The following is a 15,574-nucleotide window of genomic DNA, read 5'->3' as shown; positions in this document are numbered from 1 at the left end:
AAGGCTCCCGCTGTCGTGTTAGTAACAGCAGATGACGCCATTATAGATTAGAGTCACAGGAGAGCCACAGCAGGCAACCAAGACACTTTTAAAGTGAGCCTATGAAGCTGCAGCGTTTAGTTTAAATCTGTGCCGTTCGACTCTGAAGTCTGTCGCAAATCCATCACACGGCTACCACAGACGGACAGTCGCAAAACGTTCATATTCAGTATGGCCAGTTCTGTGTACTGTCTGTTACAGAGCAGACATCAAATATCCGAGGTTGGCACTTTAAGAGGAACTGTCACTTTCTAATTTTCTACGGGAAGCAAACGCAACATTGTCCTCACGCGAGACTTGCGTTGTTGCGTTTACTTGTCATCGGAAATCCGCAACTCAGACTTACTTGGAACGTTATTTGTTATGAATACATTTTAAAAATGTAAAACGTTAGAATTCAGCTATATTCAGATATGTTCGGTTATTTTCTCCGTTCTTTGTTTTACATTGTTTATTCTACTGTATTTTCAAAGTCGTCTAAAACAATCTTTACTTTTTATGACAGCCCCTGAATACAGCATGACACAACAACGAAAATGGCGTGCTGTGGAAGATGTTTTTGTTGCCAGTGTTGTTGTAGAGAGGGAGAGACACGGACCCCAGAAGAGCTGGTAAAGAAAGACGTGATAATAAGCACAGGAAGCATCATCTGCTTATGTTGTGTTTACTTTGGGGTTTTTAGGATTTCCTCTGAGCTATTCTAAGCGCTTTATTCTGGCTGAGCTGCTCCACCCCGCTGCTCACTATGTTCTCTTGTCTTGGTTCTTTTGCAGGAAAGCGAGGAATACTTATTAATGCACATTATGAATGTATAGTCGTTAAGTCAGCTGTAATATTGCTGCTTACAGAAGAGAGAGCTTCCCGTTTTTCCGTGTGACAATATAGTCCGTGGACCAAACTCCATTTATAATTTCCTCAGATTAAGCAATCTTCTTATTTTAATCAATTTAATCTCTGCCTCATTTCATATGGTTTTAATCTTTCAGTAGGTGTGGGAAGCTATTGTGCAATGCGGCGTGTTTGTCGCGTGGAAAATAACCTCTTTCTATTTATTTCCCCACATTTTGAATGTTGTGATTACACCAAGCAAAGGCGTAGTCTTACAGGACCTCCGAGAAGTATACTGCGAAGGCAGTATGGACATAGCCCGGCTTTATTTGCGTTAGTTAAACATGTAACCTGGAGTTTGTGCATTGAATTGAACGCTGCTCTTAAGTAAAGCTGTGTAATTCTAACGGGACAGCTTGACATGAAAGCTCTGAAACTTTCAACTACATACATTTAAAAAGTAAAGGTTACTAATCGCTGTAGTTTGTAACCACAGCAGAGTAAATGGAGTTTATTGATGGACTAGGAGACCTACTGTGGATACAATTACCTTCCAACTGTAACTGTTCTAGTTCCACAATGTAAAACAGATTTAGATCAGATTACAACCAAACTTTCATAGATTTTCTGTATTGACAGTTTAATATATGCAAATTCCAGCAACAGTGCTGCTTATGTCTTCATTTTGTGGTTTCGCTGAGGCACAGCTTCACATGTTGCACATATAAAACATATTCCATGTCTAAGAATCTGTGAACAAACTGTTGCTTCTCACTGGTTTTAAACCATAAGTCCGAGCATCACTTCCTACAGGAACTAAGTGTGTCCAGTGTTGGATGCTTTGGATGGTGGTGCAGGAGTCAAGTACTAATTCCACACTCATTTCTTTGTTTATTTCCTCTATTTATTTGTTATTTATTATTTTTTCCAACATGCAGGTGCACACATTTAGCTGAACTTTTAGTAGGAAGCTTAATTTGTGGTCAAATATCCTTGTGTGTGTATGTAAATACATACATAATTATTATTGTTATTTGTTTGTTTGTGTGTTTGTTTGTTTACCCCCCCAGACAATCCTTGGGGAAATCCCAGACGAGGAACAGATTCTACCCAGGAAAGACTATGAGGTGAGACTTGCTGGAGAAAGCCTTCAAAGAGATCTTATATTATGTGTTTAGAGCAGAAATGCCAGAGCAGATTAATTTTTTTCAGTACTGGACACAATCGATGTGTGAGGCAGGAAATAGTCACACAGTGTTTTGTGTCCACAGAGCTTGGATTATGACCGCTGCATCAGTGAGCCTTATGTGGAGGTCCTGGAGGGGATGGACAACAAGGTAAGACAGGTTAAATGTGTCATCTGCTCCTGTGTGGATGACGCCTGTGCAAAGGCTGTCACCGATGCACGTTTATTGTTTTACATCACATGATGAGATCACTGATAGTAGGACTTGTGCCAGCAGCTGATCTGTTAAACTGTATGTGATCTGTATTAAAGTTGATGTTCCACAAAGCTCTGTGTTTTTAATCTTGATCAGTGTTACTAATCAGCTTTTCATATTTGATTGCACAGACACACAGAAACCACTCTATTATAAATATTGAGCTAGCTCAAATATTTTAATATTAATTTGAACAAACCTCCTTTTAAAAATGTTTCCTATTTTCTAAAAGTTGTGAATGATTCATAATCAGATTAAGGAAACATTTTCTATGCAGTGTTATGTTAGAACAGGTCACGTGGGATCTGTCCACTTTATTGGGGCAGATCTCAAAATCCAAAGAAATATGACTGTAACAGTAGTTTGAATCTAGAAGTCACGTGGATCGTTGATGGATTTAAACGTAGACAGCATCACGATCTTTTAGCCTCCGTTTAATCAAAGTTTCTGTAACACTGCAGTGATAATAACAGTGTTCCAGGAATTAGGAAACACAGCAGAGAACAGCACTCTCCTACAGCTGGGAGGAGGTCAGGGATGAAAGCAGCAGGGCCGTTAGGATACTGTCAGACAGTACTGCTACACATGGCCACAAGAATATCAATGAAGACTCTGAAGAATTACTGTGAATTATTTGTCAGCATTACATTTCCATTTATCCAGTCATAGAAATATTGATGCGACTGCCCTGGAGTGCCACTGTTACGCCACCATACCTGCAAACGTTCTAGAGCTACGTCATTGTCACCAAGCTTTATTCTTCGGCCCTACATTCGATGTATGAGGCATATACAGATGGCAGCATTTGTATACAGATCATTGAAAGTCCTGCGGGCTGTACTACGAAGCACGATTAGCATGGTTAGCTAAAGTTAGAGGGGTTTTCTGTATCACTACAGTGGCTCTCTTTTTACCTGCTAAACCACTATAGTAGCTTATGCTGAACACAGCCTGGTGACAGGGAGGTTCTGTTCCACGTCTCCATCACTTTTATTTACAGCATTTTTAATCCTGTATAGATTCAATGCTGGGGGAATACATTTAGTATGTGGAGCTTGTGAACTCTCACTAAAACCACAGAATAAAGCACAAACTGTGCGACTGGGAACGTGTGTGTATTATTCATCCAACGCAGAAATGTTTTCAGACTCTTTTTAGTCTCTTATATATGAGAGAAAAAAACTGTTTTTTTATTTTCTTGTCTGCCAACAGAAAGCCAAAAAATATGAGGCGGTGCATTGGATGATGGTGTTTGCGATCGGGGTCACAGTGGGCCTGGTAAGGTGCATTCTGGGTCTTCTTTTTGTTTTGCTGGATTTCAGCTGCTCAATAAGAAACGTTGCTCTCTTTCAGCTGGGCCTGTTTGTGGATTTTTTCGTACGCCTCTTCAACAAACTAAAGTTTACTGTGGTTGGTGATTGTATCCTTTAACATGGCTCTGTACGTGGAGGATGGGCAGATACCAAAGCAGATAAATATTGGGCAGAAATGTTGTGCCTTAGAAGATCCTCGCACAGAAGGAGAGCCTTTGTAAAGTTGCGCAAAATATTGCATTATTTCCTTCAGAGATTGCTGACAGCAGGTGCACATTTTTATGCCCTTTTTCTTTTGTGTTTGTTTGAACATTGTCCAGAGTTGGTCCAAACAAATGTCAGGTCTATCTTTTTGTTCTAGAAAGAATTCAGAGTGCGTTCATATGATGCAGATGCTGTAATAATAGTGTGAAGTAATGTTTGGTTCATCCTGTGCTGTATATGTGTGTTTTCATGCCTGGGTTTTGATCTCTTCGCTAGTATCTGTCATATGGTTTCTATTTACTGCCTGACTCTTCATCTAAAGAGTGTTACTGTGTGTAATCACACTTTGTTTGTTGATGTGGTGATTCTACTTTAACTGAAGCCTCCAGCTATAGAGAAGTGCAGTGACAAAGGCTGTCTGTCTTTGTCCTTGCTGGAGCTCTTGGCGTTCAACATGACCTTCGTCTTCATTGCCAGTGTACTCGTCCTCATCGAGGTAAACATCTCAGCTGCAGCTGACAAACTCAGGAAAGAACTCCTGCTTTAACAGTTAAAGTGTGCAAATTCTGCGGTCCTTGCATTTGAGACCTGTCTACCTGCATCTCTACCTGTCCAAGTTTGTTAACTGGTTGTAGCATGTTGTTTCATTCTGGTATGTTTGTGATAGTAGATTACACACTGACCTGCAGTATCGTGTTTTCAGCCTGTGGCTGCAGGATCAGGGATTCCAGAAATCAAAAGTTACTTGAACGGAGTGAAGATTCCTGGAATTGTTCGACTACGAACTTTTCTCTGCAAGGCTGCTGGAGTCCTGTTCAGTGTAGCTGGAGGTAAAGTGCGTTTGACTCCCTGACATTTACTGTACCCAATAATAATATTATCAACAACCCAGGGTAGATGCACGCACACAACCTCCTCCTCCTCCTCCTCCTCCTCCCTGGCTACTACTGTTGTTTCCTTCCTGGAGGCGCAGGGTAGACTCTGTGTAGAGTTTTCATGTTCTTGGGCTTGTTTCTGAAAGTTGTGTAAAATATGGACGTCACAGATGCCCTGCGGTATTCCCTGCGTGATACTTGTTAAGCATCTACTTTTGTAACCTGCAGACACCACAGGCAGTCCTGTACTCTGACAGCAAAGCACTTTATTGGAATATTTTGTGTTGTGATCATAATGACTTCATATGGGAGGTGCAGAATTGGGAGCAAACATAGAAGAAATATCTTTGTGCTCCCGGTGGTGTTTTAGGTTAACTAAGGCAAAACAAGATCACTAATGAGGTTTTATACTTTGAGTCAAGCAGTGTCAGCTTCTGCTAACTTTAGAGCAAAATGATGTTGATGATGAATGATGAGCCAGGGTCAGAAAGCTGATGGACTGACTCTGTGTGCTCAGGTCTCTTTGTGGGGAAGGAAGGTCCAATGATCCACAGTGGAGCCATCGTGGGAGCCGGCCTTCCTCAAGTACCCCAAAGCTTATTCTAGTTTGCTTAGTTCTAGTTGTTGTTGTTGTTGTTTTGTGAAACATTTTGGACACTAAAAATAGCACTGGTGTTATTCTTGTGATTTGTCTGGTCGTACTTGTGGATATCAGACCTTTTCTCTCTCCATCAGTTTCAGAGCATTACTTTCAGGAAGATCAAATTTGACTTTCCCTACTTCCGCAGCGACAGGTATGTGATAGTAACGATCCTGAGTCAAACTAAAGTTGGAATATGGTGTAAATGTAAATAAAAACAGAATACTAGGATTTGCTCAGTGCTGTGTGATACACAGCAGACCTTGATATCCTGAAAACCTCAGGGACCTGCTGGGGACCTACAGATGTAAATCTTTACTGATCTGTGCTGCACAATTGCCCAAAGTTAAACCAGACTCTTAAACTGGACCCTGGCACTGACTGGGAGCCAGTATAACTGCTTTTGCAAGGGTGTGACATAAGTTTACTTAGAAGCCTTGTAAGTGACGAACTTGCAGATTGTGGTCCGTGGCTCAGCTGCAGGAGGCGTGGAGCAGTGGACGCATCGTTGGAAGAAGCTGACCGACACAGCTTCATTCAAGGAGAGTCTGTTGAGAAAAAAGAACAGGGGATTAATAATCTGGATAAGATGAAACATGGGAATGATTTCTAATACAGAGCATGGTGTGAATTCACAGCTGCACTCTTGTCCTCCTTACTAATCCTCTGCAGTTCCTGATTCACTGACTTTGCTCCATCCGTCCTCTCTCTTCATTCCTGAGCCCCTCACAGCACTCCTACCATCTTCTCAACACACTCTCTCCACTTGTTAGTAGATTTCAGTTGTTATTGTTAACCACACTAACCTGCTGTGCATCCTTTCCTTTCCAGCTCATTTTCTCTTTGTAGACAATCAGTACAAGTCCTTTTGTCCTTCGTTATCATCCAGCCTCGCATCCACATCCTAACCTCGCCTGTGCTCCCGGCTGCTTTGTTCATCTTTCTGCCTAGGCCACATTTTCTTTGACTATTTCCTCATCTTTCTCTTCTGACTTCTTCACTCACCTCTTTTCACTCTCAGTTTGTTTATGCAAACCACTTTGCATGTAATCATTAGTTACTACTAAGCTTTGACTCTTTTCCCCTGCTCGTCTTGGGCCCTGTCTCCTTCCCTTCACCCCCAGCTGGTCGCTGCCCCTCCCTGAGCCTGGTTCTGCTGGAGGTTTCTTCCTGTTAAACAGGAAAAACTTAACAGGAGGCCAAGTGCTTGCTCACAGGGGATCTTCTGAGTGTTGCGTTATTATACTTTCTTTACTGTACAATATAAAATGCTTTGAAGCAACTGTTTTTGTGATTTGGCACTAAATAAAACAGCATTCAACACCACCCCTTTAATTTCCAGCTTCAGGCTCATGATCCTGTATGACGCTGTCTTCACCTTCGCATTATTTATGTGTCCTCTCTTAAAGATTATCCCTACTCTGCTATAACAGAGACTCTCCAATATTATCGACCAGCTCTCTTTCTTTACTATACAAAGTCTATTTTTAGTTGTTCAAAGAGTTTGAATAATCTCCAAAGTAACGAATTTTCTTGTAATTTGTAGTTTACACAATGTTCCAACTTTTTGGCACAAACACTGTTACTGCCTCCTAGCAGTGTAACATGTGTGACATGTGACTGACAGTTTTCTTACCTGTTCTTCAGGGACAAGCGAGACTTTGTGTCAGCTGGTGCTGCTGCTGGAGTAGCTGCTGCCTTTGGTGCGCCAATCGGTGGCACCCTCTTCAGTCTGGAGGAGGGCTCGTCATTCTGGAACCAAGCCCTTACATGGAAAGTGGTAGGTCACCCTTTATAGTTACTTCACCACAATTTCTTTGATAAAGATGCACGGATACCTCTTTGGATATCATATTTAGGAGTTACACTGAAATGCTATAAAATAAAAATTCATTCTATTCTTCTATTTCTGTTTTACCTGCTTCATTTGTCATCAAATAACAAGAGAACAAGCTTTACTTGCTCGTCAGTCAATTGTAAAATTGAGCTCTGAAAATGTGCAAAAACGTCTTTAAACCTAAACAGTTGAGGGTTTTGACCTAAAGCTGAAAGTTTGCACGACAGATTAACGTTTGCTTTGGATCAGAAATACACCAAGAGGATAAAAGTACATGAAATTTGATCCTGTCATTTTTCCCTTATTTGCAACAACAATCCATCTGCTTTATAGATATAGCCAGGTAGACCAGGACACAGTGCACCATCCAATCTCTCTGACCTTTACTGACCAATGAGTGTGATTAAATGTTCCTCTTGTCTATCTACTGTTTTAGCTCTTCTGTTCCATGTCGGCCACTTTTACTCTCAACTTCTTCCGTTCGGGAATCAACTTCAGCAAGTGGGGCTCCTTCCAGCTGCCTGGCCTCCTGAACTTTGGAGAGTTCAAGGTTAAGAGTTTCTTATCTTGTTATTCCATGTGGTACAAAATGTATCTTCAAAGATTATATATAGTATTTAATTTTTTATATAAAGTATGATGCTGAAATAACAGACTTTAGGTCTACACAGTGACTCATTGTATTGATTGACTCATTGATTTGATTTTGAGGACGGCTCCAAAAGCAACATGCCAACCCTGTGGGTAGGGAAACACTGATCTGGGGTGACTAAACTTTACCATATGGTACCTTTTTATGTGGTTTCTTCCTTTAAAAAGGGAGTTTTTCTTGTCGCCAAATGCTGTTCACAGGGGCTCACGATTGTTGGATTGTAGGGCTTTACCTTACCGTATAAAGTGCCTTGAGGCACCTGTTTTTGTGAGTAGGTGATATGTAAATAAAACTGACACAAATGAAGTTAAAACATCTGAATCTCAACTAATCTGTTCTGACATGTTTACATATGGATTTAAAAAACAGAGTCTGTGGGGTCACCATTAGCCCAACTGTTCCACCATCTCACCTCATATCTGCTCCTCACATCATCGTTACTGCCTCTTCCTGTCTGTGATATCTCTTGCAACCGACCCAGTTAATACCTGCTGTGCAGAGCTTTCCAGTACTCGATAACAAAGTTGATGTTGAACTGATGTGACAGCTGCTGACATGACTAAAGATCTGCAGGTCATGCACCACTCAATTTATGTAACCTGGCAGCTGTGTTGAAGACGCGAGTGTCGGATTTCGCAGGTCTTTAGCCCAATTTTAATGATGTGTCAGTATAGATGTGCAGAGATTGACAGATTCTACAGAGGGAGATGTTGCAACAGTTTGCAAAGATTAGACTTTGTAGAAAAAAACTTGGAAAAAGAAGCTTGGTGATTCGTTTGCTTCCAGTTTTGACTTTTCCTTCTGTACCCACATGATGGCACCGGTTCTGACATAAACGGTAGTAACCAGACCGAAAAGCAGCGCACATTTCGGTGCTTTTTTTTCCTGAGCTGTGATACACTTTAGATTCTAGCCAATCGTTTTACGTTTCCGGGGATAGTAGGCGGGGCCAGGTACGTACGTTCTTTTAGAGCAGAGCTACAGATTAAAAATGCCCAAGGCAAAGCGGTCAAAAGTCTGGCTGTACTTCACAGCAAAATATGCAAACTCAGCAGCAACAAGTGCTTTAAGCTGATACTGTGATACTGTCAAAAGAGGTAACACCTCAAATCCGATGAAACACCTGGCGACGCATAGCGGGGGTTTTTTAAAGCCGAGAAATGCACCGTATTTGATAGCTTGCTGCGAGACCTCACACCGAGCACATCTGCTGCGGGTGGGTTGCCTGTTATCGGACCTGGATTTAGCAACATCCCCCAAAAACACGGGTCAGTGTAGCAGAAATGATGAGGATGATGATGCAGCAGCAGCCGTTCTTCTCTGCGTGAGTAGCTTAATGTTGTTCGTGTGTAATTTACGTTGAGTAGGCTAACCACGTTATTACATTAATGCATGTAAGGTGAACTAGCAAACACCGTCGTAGTTACATGCGGCTGTCTTCTTGTTTGATGGCAGATACTCCCTTCACCCTGGCCAATAAGGCTAAAATGACCAAAGAAAAAGTGGGAAACAGTTAAACATGAGAGGTTTTTGGACAAAGTTTGTGTTTTTTCCATTGTTTAAGCACTGCTTCCAGCCAAGAGTGATACCATATATGCCCCATAGCTGCAGAAAAGGCTAACATTGTTATCTTTTTACAAAAAACAGCTGAACATGAGAGGTTTTTGGACCATTCTTTAAGCACCGGTTTGAGCACCGTTTAAGCACCGGCACCGTTTCAAACGCACCGGTTTGGCACCGGTATCGGATAAAACCTAAACGATACCCATCCCTAAATATCAGCCTGATGTAAGTATTATTATGGTTTTATTCCTCTTGCTGACCAGTGTCCAGATGGAGACAAGAACTGCCACCTGTGGACAGCTGTGGATCTTGCCTTCTTTGTCCTGATGGGTGTGGTGGGCGGCCTTCTGGGGGCGCTCTTTAACTGCATGAACAAGAACCTGGCCAAGTATCGCATAAGACACATTCATCCTAAGGCCAAGTTTATCAGGTGAACTGTTTGACCGTCTTTGATCCCATCTGTGCTTTTCATGTTCATCAGACTGTGACACTAGGAGCCGAGCAGTTTGGTGTAAGACAAACATGAACTGAAGTGAAAGGTTTTTAAAGTGATCAACTGATAATGCATAAATGTGTGAACAGCATCTACAATTCAATTTTATTTATATAGCACCAAATCACAACAAGAGTCGTCTCAAGCTGCTTTATATTGTAAGGCAGACCCGACAATAATAATGTTATCTCAGAGCCAAGCTGCTGTTCACAGTTGGAACAAACATAACAGGGAACGTTCAGAGCAGGACAAACGTTAGAAAGGCAAAGGCTTTATTACAAACAATTCCTCAGTAAATTCCTGAAATCTGTGTATAACAAGCTGGTAGATGTGTGGTTGGTCACACCCAGAATATTACCTGAACGTTCCTGTGTTACATCATAGCATAAATAAGCATACCACTGTCATTTTGTTGCATGGAGTATAAAGCTGCATGCAAAGGAATGGAAGAAGTCTCACATACTGACATCTGTAGAGAAACAAACAAGGAAGCCTAGAATGGGCCATAAAGCCTAGATACGAGACCTGTGTGGCGCACACACACTGTTCCCTGTGTGCCTGCACGGTTCCTCTCCAGGTATTCCAGTTTTCTCTCACAGTCCATGCAGCATGTGTAATAGAGTCATTGTTCAGTCTAATTTGACCATGCATCAGCAAGTGGATCGAATAAAACTCTGTATGAATGTATGATTAGATGTAAAGAGGACAAGATAATATATCGTCTGAAGCACTTGGTCACATGGTCAGTAAGACTAGAAAAGTGCTTTATAAGTACCAGTACAATGATCTCCATGGTAACATATACAAAAACCTGGAAAGTAGAGCAGGGCGATATGACCAAAAATATTTATCACGATATATACATTTGAAAATTTGCGATGATGATATAACTGACGATATAATTGATGTGAGACAAAATACTTTACAACTCCACAACTTTATTAGTGCAAAAAAACCCATCAATGTATTTTCACTTAAACAAGCAGCTGTTTTTATGTGCATTAAAGTTATATAAAAATTAACAGTGCAAATGCAAATTCCTTGCTGACAGTTTAACCAAAAGGCATTTCCAGTGGAAACTGGCCGATATAGCCTCAGCATAACCATGTATAATATCCACAAAACTTAAAAAGAGGTTATACACACACAATACAGTAATATTATGTTGAAGCGCAGTGCGTATCACTCTGCGAGGCTCCTGCCTACGATAGTCGTAATGCTCCGACAATCCATCAAGCAGTGCGGCTTCGTAGCTTAGCAAAGTTGTACTAAAACATTTGACAGATTTTCGAGCACCGTGTACATAAAATCATTTCGAGGTCAGTAAACACAACCAGAGTTCATACATAAGGCACACGGGATTATAAGCATACCACTGTCGATTTTCAGAAAAATCAAAGGATTGATTTTAAGTGTGCCGTATTTTCCAAAAAATATGGTAATAACGACGGCCCGCTAGCATGCGCTAACAAAAATAGTGCTTTGTTGTGTATCTGATGGACGAAATCTAAACCAGTTCTACACCACTGGAGTTGCAGCATTTTTTAAAACCAAATGCTGTTCATCCGTTTCATTCAACGATCCGCTTTTGCCCTTCTCATTCTCCGTCGCCGCCATGCTTTTTCCACCATGTGCGTATGAAAACAAAGGCACTGCGCGTGCACGTTTTTACGGAGCCCCGCAGGGGACATGGGAGAAAATTTTTTTTTCGCAAAACAAACTCGGGATCTCGTAAAAGTCCGTCTTAATTTTTTTTTCTCCCATGTCCCCTGCGGGGCTCTGTACGTTTTACCCATATTCTATCGCGGTATTTCTTTTTCTTATCGTAGCCCAATATTATACCGGTATTACCGTGAACGGTATGATATGGCCCAGCCCTACTGGAAAGTCACAAACTCTGTTCACTATGGAAAGTAACTGAGTTGTGTTTAGAAACTCCTTCTGGTGATCCATGTTATGTATCAGGACCAGGAACATGCAGAACGGGTCTGTAAACATTTGGACCAAAGATTTCACTGTTGTTTCACTGCCACAGTGGTTAGAGTGACACTGCCCTCAAACCTGTGACACATCCACATTTTCCACTGGAAAATACATTTCTGTTCTCAGTAGAAGCTGGCACAGATATGTCAGACTCACACGAGCTTCGTCTCCTTTATAAACAGCACTGTTAGTAATGAATGAGCTCCCGCCCCAGTTGTCTATCATTTGTTTAAATAGATTCTTCCCTAAAATCTGCGCACTGAGAGAAAGATGATGTGTTCTGCTGAATAAATTAACGAGGCGCTCCTTTTAATTGATAATTTTCCAATCAGTTACTGTAATTGTTTCTTTTTATAAAGGTGCAAACTGTCGTTAAATATGTGCCTAACTTTGTAACCAGAGGATAATAAACGATTGTTCTAATGTTCCAGAGTTTTAGAGAGTCTGTTGGTTACCATGGTGACAACGATTGTGATTTTTGCGGCTTCCATGCTGGGTGAATGTCGTGACCTGTCCACTCCCACAGCTCACAACACCACGGTAAGAATTTTAATAATCTTTGCATTACTGAACAAAAACACCACAGGTGTGTTTTCACTGGTCTAAACGTTAAACGTATGTTATGATTACTGTGATATTTTAGCTTCAAATACTCTTTAAGATATATTTGTGTGAAAAACAATCTGTCAGCCCACTTTCAGGCCTTTTTTTTCCTCAGATTGAAATCTGTCACACCGTTTGAATGTGAATAATTCAGAAACTATTAATGACAAAAAAGCCTGACATTTCCATGAGCCTTTCTTACCATTAAAATGAACCAGGATCTGTAATCTGGGGCCGATGTATCAAAAAGACACTGGCTAATTAAAATATCAAAACTAATTCAAGAAGTCTTGCAAAGTTAGCATTAAACTACATGACAGTTTTTATTTAATATTGTACTGACGTCTTAATGGTGCATAGTTAAATTTACTTTACATTTCAATGTTCTTGCTGGATTGAGCAAATATGAAAAGTTGTACCCCAAAAATAAGACTGTCCTGTTCAAACAGAGCAGGATTCTTGAGTTTTCAGATGCTTTGCTAACAGAAAATACTTTAGTTCAATATGTTTTCCTTTTTCATTCCATCTGTAATCATCAAAGTTTCAGAATATTTTCTGCTCAAATATTTACTTAAATATTTATGAACATGTACCGTGAATACCATCTTCAATTCATTGGCCAACATGGTAAATGGACTGGTTCTTGTGGCACTGGTCTAATGTGCTGGAGCATGTAAGTGCTTTCTATCCAAAAGTCTCACACATTCATCAGAGAGTATCTTGGCCCAGGATATTTGGCATGCAGACAGGGATCAAACCTCTGATTAGTAGGTGACCTGCTCTACCTCCTGAGCTGATGCCACCCCCAGCACAGCTGCTTGCTGTTGGCTAGAGAGAAGCCTCAGCCAAAACCATCAGACGGCCTTTTCAGCTTTAGACTGAGACTCACAAACGCATCAAGAGAAGTTCCCAAACCATATGACACCAACCTCATTGAGGCCAGATATGGTACTTACAGCTATTTCTCCCTGAAAGAGTCCTTGTAGTTAAGCTTACAGTTCCCTGTGAGGATCGTGCTGGAAGAAGCAAACAAATGCAAACATCCAAAGTACCGAGAACTTGTAGATCAGTGCTGGTGGAGAGGCTGAGTACATGTGAGTGAGTGACTATAAGTCCATAGAAGCGGGATCCCGAGGTTTTCCTGCCTGCTCCCTGTGTACGACCTACGACCTTTCTTGGACTACAAGTGTTTCTACCATTAAAATAAATGAGGATCTGCAATTTGGCACAGATGCATCACAAAATATGAGTATTGGCCCACTAAAATATGGAAATTATTTCAAGCTGTCTGGTAAAGACCCATACAGTATTAAACTTCACATTTTAATCAGTGATGATGTCTGAATGATATATAAGCTTATTAATTTTTTATTTATATGTTTAAACTTTAAATCATAAAAGTTTTATACAAATCAGGTGGTCAAGCAGAACATCTCCTAAAAATGTGCTGATTTATGACAGAACGATATATTAAAAATGACAACACAGCATTTCATCTGTTATTAGACTCAGTTGGCTTCTGTCAAAATGTAAAAGAACCCACCCACCACTTTAACCACACTCTAGATCTTGTGTTAACATATGGCATAGAAACTGAACATTTAACAGTGTTTCCTGAAAACCCTCTCCTGTCTGATCATTTCCTGATAACATTTACATTTACAATAATTGATTACACAGCAGTGGGGAGTAGACTTTATCACAGTAGATGTCTTTCTGAAAGCGCTGTGACTAAGTTTAAGAATATAATCCACCCACTGTTATCATCTTCAATGCCCTGTACCAACACAGAGCAGAGCAGCTACCTGAACGCTAGTCCAACAGAGGTCGATCATCTTGTTAATAATTTTACCTCCTCACTACGTACGACTCTGGATACTGGAGCTCCGGTGAAAAATAGAGCCTCACTATGTGACCATGTTAACCTGTGACGTATGTTTTTTAGCTGGCTGGCAGTGAGGACATCAACTCAACCATTCGACAGTTCTTCTGCTCAAACAAGACCTACAATGACATGGCAACACTGTTCTTCAACCCACAGGAGGCAGCCATCCACCAGCTCTTCCATCAGGATGGTTAGATGAGTTCACACATGATTCATTCCATGCATTACTCATGTACCCCGTACAGTGAAGTGGCATTTTAGGCCATTTTTCAAAAATCAAGTTCAATTCTATCAATAAACAAACTATTATACGGAGTTGTAGTTTTCCATTCACTCTGCTCACTGAGGCTTCTGAGGTCAGACTGGAATCAATCTTCATTTTGTTTGGATCTTTATACAGTCATTGATTAAATGTGCCCACTAATATTTCCTAAATCCTTCAGACCACGTCTGTACGTTCTCCAGCACCGCAACAATGCAGTTTGAAAAAGAAAATCTGTTTTATTTTATGGTGTATGTACACTTTGAATGAAATAAATGTGTGTTGTCTTTAGTATTGCTTAGCCTTTCATGACTCAGTGTCGTAATCTCTTCTCTCTTCAGTAAATTTAATGCTTACATATATATAATAATGCTCATTTTTAATGCTGGTTTCTAACTCTCCCCCTCAGGTACCTTCAGCCCTGTGACTCTGTCAGTGTTCTTCTTCTTATACTTCCTGCTGGCCTGTTGGACATATGGTGTGTCTGTCCCCAGTGGCCTTTTTGTCCCCTCACTGCTGTGTGGGGCAGCTTTTGGACGCTTGGTTGCCAACGTGCTCAAAGTGTAAGAACTAATTAGAATATGCTTTTTCTCACTTTTTCTCTGTCACAGCCTCGTGTTGAGCTGAACTGAGAGCAGTCACTGTTGATACAAGCACTTTTTTCTGCTCAAGTGTTTTCTATCTAAGGCTACGTTCACACTGCAGGTGAAAGCACATCAAATCTGACTTTTTTGACCCTATGCGACCCATATCCGATCATGGTATGACAATGTGAACAGCACAAATCCGATATTTCAAATCCAATCTGGGTCACTTTCATATGTGGTACTGAATCCGATACATATCTGGGCCCGTATCCCTAAAGAATCTTTGTGCAAAAAGTGGCTCCTAGCGGCCAAATTCTAAGAAAATTCTCAGAGTCATGACGTTTTCTTAGAATTTCCCCTAAAAGTGA

General features: G+C 40.9%; 1 protein-coding gene across 1 annotated transcript in view; it reads left to right on the top strand.

Moving 5' to 3' along the window:
- Nucleotides 1–239: 239 nt before the first annotated feature.
- Nucleotides 240–15,574, top strand: part of clcn6 (chloride channel 6) — a 23,217-nt gene continuing 7,882 nt past the window's right edge. Inside the window, exons 1-16 of the mRNA XM_005745877.2 lie at nucleotides 240–261; nucleotides 545–650; nucleotides 1,938–1,994; nucleotides 2,139–2,204; nucleotides 3,522–3,587; nucleotides 3,663–3,729; nucleotides 4,216–4,322; nucleotides 4,530–4,656; nucleotides 5,219–5,286; nucleotides 5,437–5,495; nucleotides 6,989–7,121; nucleotides 7,615–7,728; nucleotides 9,657–9,823; nucleotides 12,301–12,409; nucleotides 14,418–14,547; nucleotides 15,029–15,182. Coding sequence (XP_005745934.1) covers nucleotides 576–650; nucleotides 1,938–1,994; nucleotides 2,139–2,204; nucleotides 3,522–3,587; nucleotides 3,663–3,729; nucleotides 4,216–4,322; nucleotides 4,530–4,656; nucleotides 5,219–5,286; nucleotides 5,437–5,495; nucleotides 6,989–7,121; nucleotides 7,615–7,728; nucleotides 9,657–9,823; nucleotides 12,301–12,409; nucleotides 14,418–14,547; nucleotides 15,029–15,182 — 1,499 coding nt within the window. The 5' untranslated portion in view covers nucleotides 240–261; nucleotides 545–575. The remainder of the gene's footprint in view (nucleotides 262–544; nucleotides 651–1,937; nucleotides 1,995–2,138; nucleotides 2,205–3,521; nucleotides 3,588–3,662; nucleotides 3,730–4,215; nucleotides 4,323–4,529; nucleotides 4,657–5,218; nucleotides 5,287–5,436; nucleotides 5,496–6,988; nucleotides 7,122–7,614; nucleotides 7,729–9,656; nucleotides 9,824–12,300; nucleotides 12,410–14,417; nucleotides 14,548–15,028; nucleotides 15,183–15,574) is intronic.

The sequence above is a fragment of the Pundamilia nyererei genome, unplaced genomic scaffold, assembly GCF_000239375.1.
Source record: "Pundamilia nyererei isolate P.nyererei 1_Seehausen unplaced genomic scaffold, PunNye1.0 scaffold00169, whole genome shotgun sequence".
NCBI classification, from domain to species: domain Eukaryota; kingdom Metazoa; phylum Chordata; class Actinopteri; order Cichliformes; family Cichlidae; genus Pundamilia; species Pundamilia nyererei.
This window is presented reverse-complemented; position numbering and strand designations above follow the sequence as displayed.